We start from the raw sequence: 17,338 nt of genomic DNA, 5'->3' as shown, positions 1-17,338 counted from the left end.
TGCGGACCCGGCGAAAATCCCCCCAAGCTGTGACAATCGCCCACGGCAGTCGTGTTCCTTGGGGGCGGAGGTGGAGAGCTGTGGCTTCTATTTACCGTAAAACAACAACAGCCCTGCCTGTTACGTGCATTCATTCAATTAAGCTGCATGTGCACCATGCGTTTCATAGAATCATAGAACTGTAAAGTTGGAAGGGCACCCCAAGGCTCATCTAGTCCAACCCGCTTCAACACAGGAATCGCAGCTAAAGAACCCCTGGCAGACAGCCCCCCAACTTCTGATTGAAAAGTCCGCTGCTTTCCGAGGGAGTCAGTTCCACTGTCCCTGTTCACGACGCTGAAGGACATTTAAAGCAGGAGGATAGGGGAGTTTTATTACCGTATTTTTTGCTCTATAAGACGCACCAGACCATAAGACGTACCTAGTTTTTGGAGGAGGAAAACAAGAAAAAATATATTCTGAATCTCAGAAGCCAGAACAGCAAGAGGGATCGCTGCACAGTGAAAGCAGCGATCCCTCTTGCTGTTCTGGCTTCTGGGATAGCTGTGCAGCCTGCATTCGCTCCATAAGACGCACACACATTTCCCCTTACTTTTTAGGAGGGAAAAAGTGAGTCTTATAGAGCAAAAAATACGGTACTTAGGCCAGAGATGGCCAAACTCGGCCCTCCAGATGTTTTGGGACTACAACTCCCATCATCCCCACCTAACAGGACCAGTGGTCAGGTATGACGGGAATTGTAGTCCCAAAAGAGCTGGAGGGCCAAGTTTGGCCATCACTGACTTAGGCCAATACAGTCATACCTCGGGTTACAGATGCTTCAGGTTGCGTTTTTTTGGGTTCCATACTGCCGAAATTCAGAAGTCCCAGAATGGGTTACTTCCGGGTTTTGGTGGTCGCACATGCGCAGAAGCACTAAATCACACTTTGTGCATGTGCAGAAGCACTGAATCGCAACCCGCGCATGCGCAGATGCGCCACTGCGGGTTGTGAACACTGCGGGTTGCAAATGTGCATCCTGCACAGATCACGTTCGCAACCCAAGCGTCCGCTGTACACCAAAGGACCAGTCTGAAAGGTTTATGCCATTATAGCTCTTGTACAACAAGAGGTCATTTTTAGTTAATAGCTGGTATATCGTATGACGCTCCTGTTGTAAGGGGATAATAGATGATATGCAAAAAGTCAGGGTGTCTCTGGGAAATAAGGTCAGGGGAGTTTTGTTACGGTTAAACAGCTTCTGTTGGTGTATTTTTGATGATTTATCTCACAGGGCAATTCGTTTTGACAAGCTGAAAAACAATAATAAAGACTACTTTCTTAATAATATTTTTTATTAATTTTCAATTACAATCCAATGATAGCCTCGTTATACAATACCAAATTATAATACCCATTGTTCGAATACTAAATTATATAATTTAGGTGGCCTCCCCACGTGCTAGAATTGCTGGTTTGATGACTTTCTTTATTTCTGCATTCCAAAATCTTATTACCGTATTTTTCGTCCCATAGGACGCTCCGTCCCATAGTTTTTTTGGGGGGAAATAAAGGAAAAAATTTTTCCCTTTATTTCCCCCCCAAAAGCAGGTCGCGGAAACCGAACAAGGTCGAGGAACAGCGGGATGGCAGCGCTGCGCCTCCCTGCTGTCCCCCGAGCTTGTGGGGCTGGCCGATGTCTGCCCGGCGCGCGGGGCGCTCTGCTTTCAGGGCGCCCGACGCTCCGTGAAGCAGGCTGCTGTCCGCAGCCTAGACATCCCTGCGGGACCTCCCGCAGGGCTGCCTAGGCTGCGGATGTGTTCCCGAAGCACCGGGCGCTCTGCTTTCAGGGCGCCCGACGCTCCGGGAAGCAGGCTGCTGTCCGCAGCCTAGACATCCCTGCGGGACCTCCCGCAGGGCTGCCTAGGCTGCGGATGTCTTCCTGAAGCCTGGAGAGCGAGAGGGGTCGGTGCGCACCGACCCCTCTCGCTCTCCAAGCTTCAGCGAAAGCCTGCATTCACCCCATAGGACGCACCCAGATTTCCCCTTCATTTTTGGAGGGGAAAAAGTGCGTCCTATAGGGCGAAAAATACGGTAATTTCAATTACATTCCAGTCACAATAATCCCTTATACAACAACGGAAATATGAGTAACTTCTATTCGTGTCGACACATCAAATGATGTATAGAACTACAAGTAAGGCACTCAAATTGTATCCTTGTTCTTCCTGCGTGTGGCGGTTATTCTCTCCGTGGTGTCCTTGTAAAATGTTATGTCTGTCTTTTCCCAGTTGTTGCTGTTCTCCATCATGCCTCTTTCAATAAAGACTATTGAAAGAGAAAATAAATAAAAAGGGGGGAAAACAAACCTTTTACAGAGCCTAGTTTGGCCCTAAAAGCACTTCTTGAATTCACTAAACATTTTAAATGCCCTACTTTCCAGATGATGACTGTGCCACTATCCAGCAAGAGATTCTGATGGTGAAGACCTGTAGCCATCACAACATCGTAGCCTATTATGGGAGCTACATACGGTGAGAAAACCCCCTGCCCTTATGGTTGGGAAAGGTCTGCCAAGAGCCCCAGCCAGGCGCAGCCAATGTCATTTCATTCTTCTAAGGCAGGCTTCCCCAACCTCGGCCCACCAGATGGTTTGAGACTACAGTTCCCATCATCCCTGACCACTGGTCCTGCTAGCTAGGGATCACGGGAGTTGTAGGCCAAAAACATCTGGAAGGCCGAAGCTGAGGAAGCTTGCTCTAAGCATTATCTTCTTGGAGAAGGGGGCTGTCAATGGCTACTGGCCCTGATAGCACCGCCATCCCATAGTTGCCTTTGACTGGACTTAACAGTCCAGGGGTCCTTTACCTGCCACCAGGATCAGGGGTGGCCCACCTCTGAAAACCTTTAACCAGCGGTCACAAGTGGGGAGTGTCTTGCTGCCCTCAGGTCCTCCTTGTGGACAAGGGACAGTGGTCTAAACCACTGAGCCTCTTGGGCTTGCTGATCTGAAGGTCAGCGGTTCGAATCCCCGCGACGGGGTGAGCTCCCGTTGCTCTGTCCCAGCTCCTGCCAACCTAGCAGTTCGAAAGCACACCAGTGCAAGTAGATAAATAGGTACCGCTGCAGCGGGAAAGTAAGCAGCGTTTCTGTGCGCTCTGGTTTCTGTCATGGTGTCCCGTTGTGCCAGAAGCGGTTTAGTCCTGCTGGCTACATGACCCGGAAAGCTGTCTGTGGACAAACGCCGGCTCCCTCGGCCTGAAAGCTAGATGAGCGCCGCAACCCCATAGTTGCCTTTGACTGGATGTAACCGTCCAGGGGTCCTTTACCTTTTTACGTACCTTGTGGACATCCCATAGAGTCATCTGGTTGGCCACTGGGAGAAGAGGAAGCTGGGGGAGTGTGCTGGTCCTGGGGGGTGGTGGTTACCGTGAGGCATGGTCAAAGTCCAGTCCTGGGCCGAGGGTCTGGAGACTGTCCACCAAGGAGGAAGCGGAGTCCAAAGCAAGAAGCCGGGTATGGACAGGAACTCTGGAGAAACAGGTCTGGGTGCTGGCAGAAACAGGTTTCCAACGTCGTTGCTTCCACAACCTGGGACTGGGCTGACTGGCCTTTATTTCCTCTGAGGCCAGGGGCGGTCCCGGCCCACAGGTGACCCGCCTCTCCTGGCCTTAAGGCGAGCACTCCTGAGAGAACCCAGTTCCCTCCGCCTCTCTGCCCTGAGCCTCTGCAGCTCAGGAGAGGCTGGAGGGTTACTGGACCCAGGGGCAGCTTCACCTTCCCCTGACAGGGCTGGGAGAGGCGCACATGCAGGCAATGGGTCCTCAATCACCTCCGGAGCCAGAGTGGATTCATCTGGTGTCTGCTCCTGAGGATCCGGCACAGGTGCAGACCCTGCCCCCGCTCAACGGGCCCTGGAGGCGGGGACTCCTGTGCAGGCTGGGACTCCTCAGATTCAGCTTCTGAATCAGATTCTCAGGCCATCACAGGTAGATAGATTCTTTAGCCTGATCTAGCAGAGTTCTTCTTATGCTTTTACGGTGGTACCAGGATGGTGAAAGCTGTGTGTTTGTGTGTGTGTGTGTGTGTGTGTGTGTTTGTGTGTGTGTGTGTGTGTGTGCTGTGGGGGAGACAGCTTCAAGATTGCTGAGGTGCAGTTGAGATGGCCCTGATCCGTATCCCAGTCCTCCCCTCTGTACCTCATTTCACACTCAATGACAAACCTTTCCATCTCTGCTTTCTTACTAGGTTCAACAAGTTGTGGATCTGCATGGAGTTCTGTGGGGGAGGCTCTCTTCAAGATGTCTACCAAGGTAACACTGATTCCCTGCCCCACCAGTGGCCAGAGGGAATTGGGCATTTAGGCCTTCCTGTTGTTGTTGTTGTTTAGTTGTTTAGTCATGCCTGACTCCTCGTGACTCCATGCACCAGAGCACACCAGGCACTCCTGTCTTCCACTGCCTCCTGCAGTTTGGTCAAACTCATGCTGGTAGCTTCGAGAACACTGTCCAACCATCTCGTCCTCTGCCATCCCCTTCTCCTTGTGCCCTCCATCTTTCCCAACATCAGGGTCTTTTCCAGGCAGTCTTCTCTTCTCATGAGGTGGCCAAAGTATTGGAGTCTCAGCTTCAGGATCTGTCCTTCCAGTGAGCACTCAGGGCTGATTTCCTTCAGAATGGAGAGGTTTGATCTTCTTGCAGTCCATGGGACTCTCAAGAGTCTCCTCCAGCACCAGAATTCAAAAGCATCAATTCTTCGGCGATCAGCCTTCTTTATGGTCCAGCTCTCACTTCCGTACATCACTACTGGGAAAACCATAGCTTTAACCATACGGACCTTTGTCGGCAAGGTGATGTCTCTGCTTTTTAAGATGCTGTCTAGGTTTGTCATTGCTTTTCTCCCAGGAAGCAGGCGTCTTTTAATTTTGTGACTGCTGTCACCATCTGCAGTGATCATGGAGCCTTCCTACCTGCCCCCATATTAACAACATATTAACAAAAAATATTGTTACGGATGTGAGAGCAGATATTTCATAGAATTGTAGAATCTTAGCGTTGAAAGGGGCTCCTGGGTCCTCTAGTCCAACCCAGGAATCTAGTCCAATGCAGGAATCTCAGCTAAGGCATCCCTAACAGATGGCCGTCCAACCTCTGCTTAAAAACCTCCAAGGAAGGAGAGTCCATCACCTCTCATGGCAGTCTCTTCCACTGCCGAACAGCTCTTACTGTCAGAAAGTTTCCCCAAATGTTTAGTCGGAATCTCCTTTCTTGCAACTTGAAGCCATTGCCTCAAGCCCTACCCCCAAAAGCAGGGGAAAACAAGCATTTCCTCTAGGCCAGAGAAGGGGGACCCGCGGCTCTCCGTACATTGTCGGACTCCAACTCCCATCAGCTTCAAACAGCATGGCCAATGGGCAGGGATGATAGGAGTGTTAGAATTCCTGCTCCATGATTGCAGTCATGGGATTGTTGTCTTTCACATGACGGTGTATGTTTTGACTCCACAGAGTGGGATGTGACGGAGACAGGATGTTTGTGTTACTGTGTTCTGTGAAGTGGGACTATTGTCCTTTGTTTTTTCTCTTTGCTGTCTGATGCTAGAGAGAGAGGGAGCCATATTGCAGTGCTCCGTGTGTGTTTATATGTAAATAAAGTAGATTAGCCAAAATGCTGAGTTGCTGAGGTCTGTTATGCAAGCTGCGAAGACTCTGCGGATCCCTAAGTGTGCCGATGTCGGTTGGCATCGGTCGCTGTGATGTTCAGGCTGAAAAAAGCTTTTGAAGCTCCCGAACGATCGACCGGGAGGGAGAGAACATGCCAGTCGGGCATGTGTCTCTGCCAGGGTCCTACTCGAGTGTAGGACAAGCTCCTGACAGGGAGTTGTAGTCTAAGAACACCAGAAGGGCCACAGGTTCCCCCTTCCTTGCTATAGGTTGTTCCACAACTAGTTTAAGTTGTGTCCTCTCAATGGCTGCACTTTTATATGACTATTCTATTTTATACTTTCGGGGGGGGGGGGGGATAGGCGAATAGAAACACAGCCACGCTTCAAAATTTGCACTTTCCCGAAATTTACAGTGCAGCTCTCCACCCACAGATGTGTACAAGAACACATAGGGTAAAATGTTCACAAAATGCATTTGCTGCTAGAAATAACATAAAAATGCAATATATTAGGGGAAACCACTTTGCAAAGAAGCATGTGTATACTAGGAGAAATTTGCACTAAAATGCTGTTGAATTTTCACAAAGACTTGTAAGGAAAATTGCAAACTGATGTGGAAATATGAAGGTTGGAACTTAAGGTTGGAAAAAATGAGACACGGAAAGAAATTGAAACTAACAGACTCCCTCATCCCTGGTGTCATGGACTGGCTGGAGGCAGAGGAATGGTACCAGCTGGGAAGCGCCCAAGGGAAGAAGGCTCAGGGCCAGGCGATTGGTGTTGGGGCAACGATGAGGGAGAAGACTGGGAGGAGGATGTGCCGGAAGCGAAAGAGGCAACAGGATTTAGTGAGCTGGGAGAGTCTGTGGCAGAGAGCAGTCCAGAATCAGGGACAGGAGAGGAGGCTGGAGGGGGGGGCAAGAAGCAGAGATGAGGCAGGCTGGTGAGGAAGCCAGGGAGTCTCCCCCTCCTTCTGCAGCCAGCTCCCTGGTCTCTCAGCACCAGAAGAGGCATGAAGAGGGTGGAGCAAAGGCTGGCAAGACAAAGGAACCTCAAGTTGCTTGGGAAGGAACAAGGGGAGGAGGAGACTTAGTGAACTGTGGAAAGTGGGGCCTTCATTCCCCATAACTGCCTCATCAGGGCAAGATCTTTTGGGAAGAGTTACTGTGCTCACTAGGCCTGAGCTGTTTGTTTCTTTGAATAAAGTGTTAACTTCATTGACACCTTGTGAGTTTTTGCTTACCTGCTCCTGATACCTAGTGTGATGGCCTGGGATTCGGAGGCTGAACCTGAGGAATCCCAGCCTGCACAGGATTCCCCGCCTCCAGAACCAGCTGAGCCGGGGCTGGGGCATGAGCCTGAAGGGTCCTCACCTGTGCTGGATCCTCAGGTGCAGGCACCAGCTGAAGCTGCTCTGGCTCCTGAGGTGATGGAGGACCCATTGCCTGCAGGTGCTCCACTCTCAGCCCCGTCAGGGGAAGCTGAGGTTGCCTCTGGGTCCGGTAACCCTCCAGCCTCTCCTGAGCTGCAGAGGCTCAGGGCAGAGAGGCGGAGGGAACTAAGTTCCCGCAGGACGAGTGCTCACCTCCAGGCCAGGAGAGGTGAGTCACCTGAGGATCGGGGCTGCCCTATGCCTCGGGGCAGATAAAAGCCAGCCAGTCCCAGTCCCAAGTTGCAGGAGCAACATTGTAGGTTGCCAGTTCCTGCCTGAACCCTGTCCTGCTTTCCTGCCTGAGCTCCTGACCCGCCCTGGCTCCCTGCTTGCAAGCCTGTTCCTGACTTCACCCGACTCCCTGTCCTGCTCCCAGCTTCAGCTTTTACGGACTGCCTCCATACTGCACCTTCGACCTCAGACTGGACTCAGACCTCGCCTCTCAGTTAACTCACGGGACCAGCACATCTAGTGACAGAGCAGAAGGACCCAGATTCAGACCTAGCCTCTCTGTGTAGGGCTGAGAAATATCTGTGTCTTTAACCCCTGAAGTAGGAATGGGAGGATCTGTCCATTTAGTCTTTCTTCGTTTCCCATTTTCTTAAATTCATTTCTCTAGATTCCCGTCGCAATTGGTGAATTATTATTTGAATCCTCATGAAAATTCACCAGCATTTGGGTGCAAACAGCTCCTATGTATGCAGTTTTGATTTTACACATTTTTGCAAGCACTTTCCCCCCATATAATGCATTTTTGTGTGTGTTATCTTCACGGACGTACTGATTTTTATGTACACCTTCCTCCAATATTTGCATTTTGGCTGGCTGGAGAACTACCTTGCAAAATTCAAGTGCAAATTTCAGAGTATGGTTGTATTTCGGTAAACATACTGATTCTGAAAGTATGAATAAGGAATAGATCCTCCCTTGAAATGCAAACTATTAAACCCTTGCTCTCGACAGCCATTGCAAGTCAGTGCGGAAGATTGAATTCGCACAAGGCAGGTTCCCATTTTCTGAGCAGATCACCAAAGATTTGCATTCGAAAGCAGCTGCGGGAGGTAGCTGAGGGGCGGCAGAGAGGTCCCGTCACAGATCTCCCACACCCTGTCTCTTTTGACCCTGTGGATCTCTTGACAATACTGCCAGGACAAAAACAGTGACCCTGTTAGGTTAAGTACTGCCCCCACCACCCACTGCCCTCCCAGTTCTGTATTCTTGCATGCACATCCTCCTTGCGAGGGGAGATGGGGCAGGCAGGGAGTAAGACGTGATACCAAGCCGCCTCCGTCCTGAACTGAAGAAGTGAAACCGAGTGTGGTCAATTCACTCTCTGTACCGTTTGAAACGGCACCTGTCTCTAAGGAAGAATGGGCACCCTTCCAAGCGCACCCCCCCCCTGATTCCGCTTATATTGCTTTGCATCCTTGAGTCTGCTTCCGTTACTCACGAGGAGGGGCAAAAGACGCTATGGCTGTGCGCAAACCACACACTTAAAGCACCCAAACACACAATAATATTGGGAATTGTCTGTTAAGGGCGCTAGGAATTGGAGTTGTGGGAGGGGGTAAAACGCAGCTCCCAGGATTCCTTTTGCTTTTTGGGGTGGGTGGGAATGCACTTTAAATGTATGGTATGTATAATAATGGGAAGCGGGTGGCGCTGTGGGTTAAACCACAGAGCCTAGGACTTGCCGATCAGAAGGTCAGCGGTTCAAATCCCCGCGACGGGTTGAGCTCCCGTTGCTCGGTCCCAGCTCCTGCCAACTTAGCAGTTCGAAAGCACGTCAAAGTGCAAGTAGATAAATAGGTACCGCTCCAGCGGGAAGGTAAATGGCGTCTCCGTGCGCTGCTCTGGTTCGCCAGAAGCGGCTTAGTCATGCTGGCCGCATGACCCGGAAGCTGTACGCCGGCTCCCTTGGCCAATAAAGCGAGATGAGCGCTGCAACCCCAGAGTCGGTCACGACTGGACCTAGTGGTCAGGGGTCCTTTTACCTTACCTATGTATAATAATAATAATAATAATAATAATAATAATAATAATTTATCATTTGTACCCCGTCCATCTGGCTGGGTTTCCCCAGCCACTCTGGGCGGCTTCCAACAAAGATTAAAAATACATTAAAATGTCACACATTAAAAATTTCCCTGAACAGGGCTGTCTTCAGACGTCTTTTAAATGTCAGGTAGTTGTTTATCTCTTTGACATCTGGTGGGAGGGCGTTCCACAGAGCGGGTGCCACTGCCGAGAAGGCCCTCTGCCTGGTTCCCTGTAGCTTTGCTTCTCGCAGTGAGGGAACCGCCAGAAGGCCCTCGGCGCTGGACCTCAGCGTCTGGGCAGAATGATGGGGGTGGAGACATTCAGGTATACCTGCAGGTATACTGGGCCAAGGCCGTTTAGGGCTTTAAAGGTCAACACCAACACTTTGAATTGTGCTCGGAAATGTACTGGGAGCGTATGTACACAACTCAATACTCCCTGATCACCTGCTCTCCCTACCCCTCTCTCAAGTACAGCTTCTGATACATTACCCAGGCATTGCCTTAAGGACTAGAAACTTAAATGTCTGTTTTAAAAGGAAGGCTGAGGCTGAAAGTCCTCACAACGCGCTAAGGGATATAACAACGCAATAAAATTTGAAACAGTTCATTGCACATTTGTTCGGAATCCAATTAGAAGCATTCAGTTTAATTGATCCAACAAAATTAAAGAACGCCATGCAGCGATACCAGATAGTCCTTTTTACATCTCTATTGCCCTCCTGCTGCCCTCTTGCCTCTTAGCGCCCCCCAGGGGGGCAATACCACCCACTTTGTGAACCTCTAGTTTAACTCTTAGGCGTTTTCTTGTTTTCTCCCTAATATGTGTTGTGGTGGATGGGTTTGGTCCTTGGCAATTTGAGATGTTCGTCTCCCTTCCCCCCCCACTTTGCGTTTTAGCTCAGTAGGCACAGCACAATCATAACAGCACATTAGACAATCAAAAGCCGACCACAGCGCTTCCAATTCACACTCTTGTTTTCAACAGCTGTCACCTCTTGACTTCCTCTCCCCCTCGCAAGTGTCCTCCTGGGTTGCTGGCGGAGAGATCAAAAGATTATATTGACTGAGGCTCCTCCCATTGGGGCTGTCGGCTCCTCCCATGAGCGGATAAGCCATCTCAGTATGTGGATGATACCCAGCTCTATCTCTCTTTTAAATCAGAACCAGTGAAGGCGGTGAAGGTCCTGTGTGAGTGTCTGGAGGCGGTTGGAGGATGGATGGCGGCTAACAGATTGAGGTTGAATCCTGACAAGACAGGAGTACTGTTTTTGGGGGACAGGAGGCGGGCAGGTGTGGAGGATTCCCTGGTCCTGAATGGGGTAACTGTGCCCCTGAAGGGACAGGTGCGCAGCCTGGGAGTCATTTTGGACTCACAGCTGTCCATGGAGGCACAGGTCAAATCTGTGTCCAGGGCAGCTGTTTACCAGCTCCATCTGGTACGTAGGCTGAGACCCTCCCTGCCCGCAGACTGTCTCGCCAGAGTGGTGCATGCTCTGGTTATCTCCCGCTTGGACTACTGCAATGCACTCTACGTGGGGCTACCTTTGAAGGTGACTCGGAAACTACAACTAATCCAGAATGCGGCAGCTAGACTGGTGACTGGGGGCAGCCGCCGAGACCATATAACACCGGTCTTGAAAGACCTACATTGGCTCCCAGTACGTTTCCGAGCACAATTCAAAGTGTTGGTGTTGACCTTTAAAGCCCTAAACAGCCTCGGTCCAGTATACCTGAAGGAGCGTCTCCACCTCCATCGTTCAGCCCGGCCACTGAGGTCCAGCGCCGAGGGCCTTCTGGCGGTTCCCTCATTGAGAGAAGCAAAGCTACAGGGAACCAGGCAGAGGGCCTTCTCGGTAGTGGCGCCCGCCCTGTGGAACGCCCTTCCAGCAGATGTCAAAGCGATAAACAACTACCTGACATTCAGAAGACATCTTAAGGCAGCCCTGTTTAGGGAAGTTTTAAACATGTGATATTTTACTGTATTTTTGGTTTCTATGGAAGCCGCCCAGAGTGGCTGGGGAGGCCCGGCCAGATGGGCAGGGTATAAATAATAAATTCTTCTTCTTTCTTCTTCTTCTTCTTCTTCTTCTTCTTCTTCTTCTTCTTCTTATCTCTGTGCATCTTCTGCAAAGGGGGCAGGCAGCAGCCCTGACCCCAAGGCATTCAGATTTCAGCACCTGGGCAGTTGCTTTGTGCACCTCTGGGACTGGGCTGGGCTTTGCAGCAAAAGTGGTGAGGGGATCTGAAGAAAGAAATAAAAAAATTCCTTCCTGTAGCACCTTAAAGACCAACTAAGTTAGTTCTTGGTATAAGCTTTCGTGTGCATGCACACTTCTTCAGATACCTGAACATGCACACGAAAGCTTATACCAAGAACTAACTTAGTTGGTCTTTAAGGTGCTACAGGAAGGAATTTTTTTATTTCGACTATGGCAGACCAACACGGCTACCCATCTGTAACTGAAGAAAGAAAGAAATGGGTTTCTGCACGCTGGTGGCACCCGAAACAAACAAACAAACAAACAAACAAACAAAGGGTTGGGCTGCAGAAGAGGCAAAGTGAATTTTGCAGAGGGGGTGTTCCCCCCCCCTGCATGTTAAATGTCTGATAGCTAAATAATGGTATAGATAGCATTAATGTGTTGGGTTTGGAACTTAACAGGTTAAGTTGTTCCCATGATGCCTCAGCATTCTGACGTCAGCTTTAGAAGCTGGGAGGAGTTTCGTTTTCTCTGTTCCCCTCTGTTCTCTGAGGGAAGAGGTGGCAGTTTGTCATGGCTGCTGTGAGCCCAGGAGATTCCTGGGGAATGTCGGAATAAAGAACTGTAAATGGACAAACCTGGTCTCTGTCTGTGTTTGTCGGAAGCTAAGTGAAGCTACATGACAGTTTTCACCGCTGTGTTCAACTCTGCTGAGGCGTGACTGGAGAGCTACTGGAGACGGAGCTGAGTGGCGCAGCTCGGAGGAAGCGCGCCGGGCATAAAGAGCTAATTGTGGATCGTAAATCAATTAGCGGGGGTCACGCCAAACCAATAAATCAATTGCAACAGGTTATGGACCCTTAATCACCGATCGTAAAACTGTCAGAGCTGCCGGAATGCGTTTGAAGTCTGCGGTCTAAGGCAGAGAAAGCCGGCAGGACGCAGCGGAGTTTTTGCCTGGTGTTAAGAGGCAAAGGAGAGCTGCGGAGCTCAGAGCAGCTGAAAGACGCAAAGTGTTTGCCTGTGCTGAGAGCTGAGTGCTGGGAGCTGAAGAGCAGCTGGAAATTCGTTTCCCCACGGATGGGTGCCGGAGGAGCTTGTAATCTGTGAGTACAGCTTGGGGCCCCTTGGGAGAACGGAAGACAATGGCAGGCAGCCAGGTCTTGGAGGACGTTCCGATTGAACAGCTCACTCTAAGACGTTGGGCAAGGGCGTAAAGTCAGCAAGGGCTGCCTGGGATGTGCTGTGAAGCTTCAGCAGGAGACCAGAGCCCTGGAGAAAGTATTGAGAAAAGCCTAAAGATGGCTGATGCCCCTGTTCCTGATGCTTTAGCCTCAAGGAGTGCTGGTGAGCAGATCGGGGGGGCGAAGGATTCCAAAGGCAAGTGTAAAGGCTTGTCCACTGTGCGTGCTGGAGTGGAATGTCAACAAAGCAGGTTCCCAGAAAGCCGCAGTGGGAGCCAGGCCAGAGGGGGCGGAGCTGGCAAAGAGTGCTTTTCCGGAAGAAGGAGAAGGAGGCCAGCTGGGAGGAGCCCCGGGCAGTGTTTTTCCACTGGAGTTCGTCGTTGCTGCCCATGGAGAGCGGAGACAGCTGGGCAGGAAGGTCCCAAGGTCAACCAGCTGAGTTCTCATGGGAACCAGTCTCGGAGAGGAGGCCAGCATGGGAACGCAAGGGAAAGACGTGGTTCAGACGCTGGGGAGGGTTGTTTTCTTATCACTGCTTCTATGGCAACTGTGAAGAACAACTCCAGCCAGGACACGGTGACACGCTGAGTTTTGAATACTGCTGTTGGTCAGCACCTGCTAAGCGAGCCTGCTGGCGAAATGCGGAACTGCAGGGCTGTTTCAACAGGACACAACTGTGATGTTAGCAGACGGAATGAGAAAGTCGGTTTCTGCTGTGGCTAACATGTTTTTTTCTCCTTTACAGGAGGAGCTAGAGGTCTACGTTGGGGGGAAACAAGTGGCCAACGTGAAAAGGGGGCAGAACAATCTCTTTGTTCTGGAGTCACCTCTGGAGGGTGGTGGGAATGCTGGAAAAGCACAGGCGCAGTGTGCTAAGGTTCCCAGTCATGTGCAAAAGCTGCACAGGTGCACAAAAGGGTACAAACTCCGGAAATGTGGGAGGTCCCTAGGGTGCAGGGCATGCAAGGGTGCACAGGTACATGGTTTTCCCGGGTTTGGGAGGGTAGCCAAAGAGCCCTTTGAGCTCTTTGAGGCAGGTGGTCCAAAGGTTGAGGAAATGATCTTCTGTGGATATGATCGTGCAACCAATGGGTGGAAGTTTGCATACCCAGAGGGTGATCAAACCAAGCTGCTGGTCAGTAAGCAGGCTGAGTTCTGTGAACAGGATAAGTGTTCAAGACTCAGGGATAGTCCTGATTTTCTCTCAGAATGTCTGTCTGATTCTGAGGAGGAAAGGGAGCCAGAGGCTGATCCCGGTGATGGGGACCAGGTCCAAGATCAGGGTTCAGAACCCGGTGATGGGGACCAGGTCCAAGATCAGGGTTCAGGGCAGGTCTGGGCATCTCCAAAGGTTGTGAAAGGAGTGTCCAGGTGTGAGGCTTCGTCTCCGGTTAGCGTAATGGAGAAAGCTCAGAGGGGGAAGGATCTGACGGAGAAGACACAACTGCTGGCCCAAGTGGGTCAGTAGGGTATCAGGTCACAAGTGCGTGGAAAAGTGTCGCACAGTGTGATTCTGGGAGTGTTGAAGGGGTTCAACAGGTGCCTGGGAAAGATGCCGGGAAGGGGCACAAGGCAAAGGGAAAGGTGTTGAACTCAAAAAGGTCTTGTCAGAATGGTTCGGCAAGAGGGGGTGTTGGGTTTGGAACTTAACAGGTTAAGTTGTTCCCATGATGCCTCAGCATTCTGACGTCAGCTTTAGAAGCTGGGAGGAGTTTCGTTTTCTCTGTTCCCCTCTGTTCTCTGAGGGAAGAGGTGGCAGTTTGTCATGGCTGCTGTGAGCCCAGGAGATTCCTGGGGAATGTCGGAATAAAGAACTGTAAATGGACAAACCTGGTCTCTGTCTGTGTTTGTCGGAAGCTAAGTGAAGCTACATGACAGTTTTCACCGCTGTGTTCAACTCTGCTGAGGCGTGACTGGAGAGCTACTGGAGACGGAGCTGAGTGGCGCAGCTCGGAGGAAGCGCGCCGGGCATAAAGAGCTAATTGTGGATCGTAAATCAATTAGCGGGGGTCACGCCAAACCAATAAATCAATTCAACATAATGTTCCCAGCATAAATTCCTCTGGGAGAGCCGCAGCTCAATGGTAGATAATCTGCTCTGCATCATCATCATCATCATCATATTATTATTATTATTTATACCCCACCCAACTGGCTGGGTTTCCCCAGCCACTCTGGGCAGCTCCCAACCAAATATTAAAAACACAGTACAGCATTAATGTTATGTACTGAGTTGAATAGGATTCAGAATGCAGCAGTCTGATTGGTCCTAGAACAATAGGGTCCAGAATGCAGCAGTCTGATTGGTCCACAGGAGCCACCCAATCCAACTCCAGGTGGAAGTGAAACCACAACCTGATTGGCCTACAGGAGAGTCCCGGAATTAGCCAATCACGTGGGGCCCATTGTATAAATAATGTATATAAAGCAGACATTCTGGGGGAACTTCCATTCCTCCTCACCACTATGAGCGGAATAAAGAGCATGAAATCCACTCTCGACTCCGAGTATATTTCAATCAAACCTTAAAAACTTCCCTAAACAGGGCTGCCTTCAGATGTCTTTTAAAAGTAAGATAGTTGCTTATTTCCTCGACATCTGATGGGAGGGCGTTCCACAGGGCGGGCGCCACTACATGCAGAACGTTCCAGGTTTAATTCTTGGCAACATCTCCAGAGGTAAGGCTGGAAGTGACTCCCTGTGCAAAATCATTGAGAGTCACTGCTGGTCAAATGTAGACACAATTATAATTGATTATTTATTTATACCCCACCTTTCCCCCCTGACAGGACTCAAGGACAGACAAAAAGACTACTGAGCTAGTTGCACCGGTATAACGCAGCTCCCAACATTCCTGTATTTTCTCATATTGGTTCAATTCTGACTTTCAGCCAGGCGTGTTTAGCGTTGCAGCATTATCTTAATTTCCGGTTCGTGATTCAGTTGTGATTTTGTGTGTGTGAAGAAACGCCTTTTCTTTGAGTAACCACGGGGGTCTAGCAATGAGGGGTGCCCGCCCCATTCCCTCCAACGCCGCCTGCGTGATGCTCACGACAGAAGCGACCCCAGCTGCGCTTATTATCACCTTTGCTCATTGCTCTGATCTTCTCCTCCCTGAACTTTGAAGACAGGGGAAATGCCTGAGGAGACATGCCAGGGATTGGCAAAGCATCTCAATGACCACGGAGCCTCCTCTGGTCTTTCGGAATGTCAACAGCTCTATGGTTTCGGTCCTCCACTTCGGGATTAAAGATGGCGCTCACCATCTCCCTTTCCTTTTGCAGTCACCGGGCCCCTGACAGAGCCGCAGATTGCCTACGTGTGCCGAGAAACACTGCAAGTGAGTATGAACGTATGGGTGGGTCTTAGGCCACACCCCCTTGGCAGCCATATTGTGGCTGGTGCCCACGGCACTTTGTCCCCCACTTGCTTTTAAGCAGTATCACACCACTTTAAACTGCCTCAATGTCTTCTTCTCTCAGTGACTCCTGAGTGGTTTAACAGTCAGGGAACACTTGGGAGCTGTGCCTCCGTAGGGAGAATAAGAGTCTCCTAACCATTCTTAGCTGTTTCATCAGTGTTTAATAAATAATAATACAGTGGTGCCTCGCAAGACGAAAAGAATCCGTTCCGCGAGTCTCTTCGTCTTGCGGGTTTTTTCGTCTTGCGAAGCAAGCCCATTAGCGGTTTAGCGGATTAGCGCTACAGTATTAGCGGCTTAGCGGGCTTAGCGGATCAGCTATAAGCGGCTTAGCGATCAGCTGATAAGCGGCTTAGTGATCAGCTGTTAAGCGGCTTAAAGATCAGCTGATAAGCGGCTTAACGATCAGCTGATAAGCGGCTTAGCGATCAGCTGTTAAGCAGCTTAGCCATCAGCTGATAAGCGGTTTAGCGGCTTGGGAAAAAGGGGGGGAAAAGGAAAAAAACCCCGCAGGAACTCGCAAGACATTTTCGTCTTGCGAAGCAAGCCCATAGGAAATTCGTTTTGCGAAGCACCTCCAAAACGGAAAACCCTTTCGTCTAGCGGGTTTTCCATCTTGCGAGGCATTCGTCTTGCGGGGCACCACTGTAATATTTTTTTTATTTATATCCTGCCCTCCCCAGCCGAAGCTGGGCTCAGAGCGGCTAACAACAGTAAAGTAACAAAAGCATTCTAAAAGCATTCAGTTCATTCTAAAATCAGTTCAAAATCAAATTAATGGCAACCATTGGGCTAGAGTTCTGTGAGGATTACAAAAGGAGGGGGGTCAGACTGCGCCTTGACCAAAGGCCTGGTGGAACAGCTCTGTCTTGCAGGCCCTGCGGAAAGATGTCAAGTCCCTCAGGGCCCTAGTCTCTTGTGACAGAGCGTTCCACCAGATTGGGGCCACAGCCGAAAAAGCCCTTGCTCTGGTTGAGGCCAGCCTAACCTCCCTGTGGGACCTCCAAGGTGTTTTTGTTTGAAGACCGTAAGGTCCTCCGTGGGACATACCAGGAGAGGCGGTCCCGTAGGTATGAGGGTCCTAGGTCTTATAGGGCTGGTTAAAACCAGCACCTTGAACCTGATCCTGTACTCCACTGGGAGCCAGTGCAGCTGGTATAGCACCGGGTGAACGTGATCCCGCGGCGAGGACCCCATAAGGAGTCTCGCTGCGGCATTCTGCACCCGCTGGAGTTTCTGGGTCAGTCTCAAGGGCAGCCCCACGTAGAGCGAGTTACAATAATCAAGTCTGGAGGTGACCGCCGCATGGATCACAGTGGCGAGGTCAGGGCGAGAGAGGTATGGTGCTGCTTTGAATGTATGGTGCAGATACGGCCTTTCTGAAAAACCAGGAGTATTGACTGGTCCAAAAAGGT

General features: G+C 50.5%; 1 protein-coding gene across 2 annotated transcripts in view; it reads left to right on the top strand.

The window, feature by feature from the left end:
- MAP4K1 (mitogen-activated protein kinase kinase kinase kinase 1) overlaps positions 1-17,338 on the top strand; it is a 70,488-nt gene that overhangs the window by 12,073 nt on the left and 41,077 nt on the right. For both annotated transcript variants that reach the window (XM_081018696.1, XM_081018695.1), the window contains exons 3-5: positions 2,423-2,513; positions 4,228-4,292; positions 15,787-15,842. In XM_081018696.1, the coding sequence (XP_080874822.1) occupies positions 2,423-2,513; positions 4,228-4,292; positions 15,787-15,842 (212 nt within the window). The remainder of the gene's footprint in view (positions 1-2,422; positions 2,514-4,227; positions 4,293-15,786; positions 15,843-17,338) is intronic.

Source organism: Podarcis pityusensis (assembly GCF_964106645.2).
Source record: "Podarcis pityusensis genome assembly, chromosome: 8".
NCBI lineage: Eukaryota > Metazoa > Chordata > Lepidosauria > Squamata > Lacertidae > Podarcis > Podarcis pityusensis.
The sequence above is the reverse complement of the archived record's forward strand: the minus strand, read 5'-3'. Positions and strand labels throughout refer to the sequence as shown.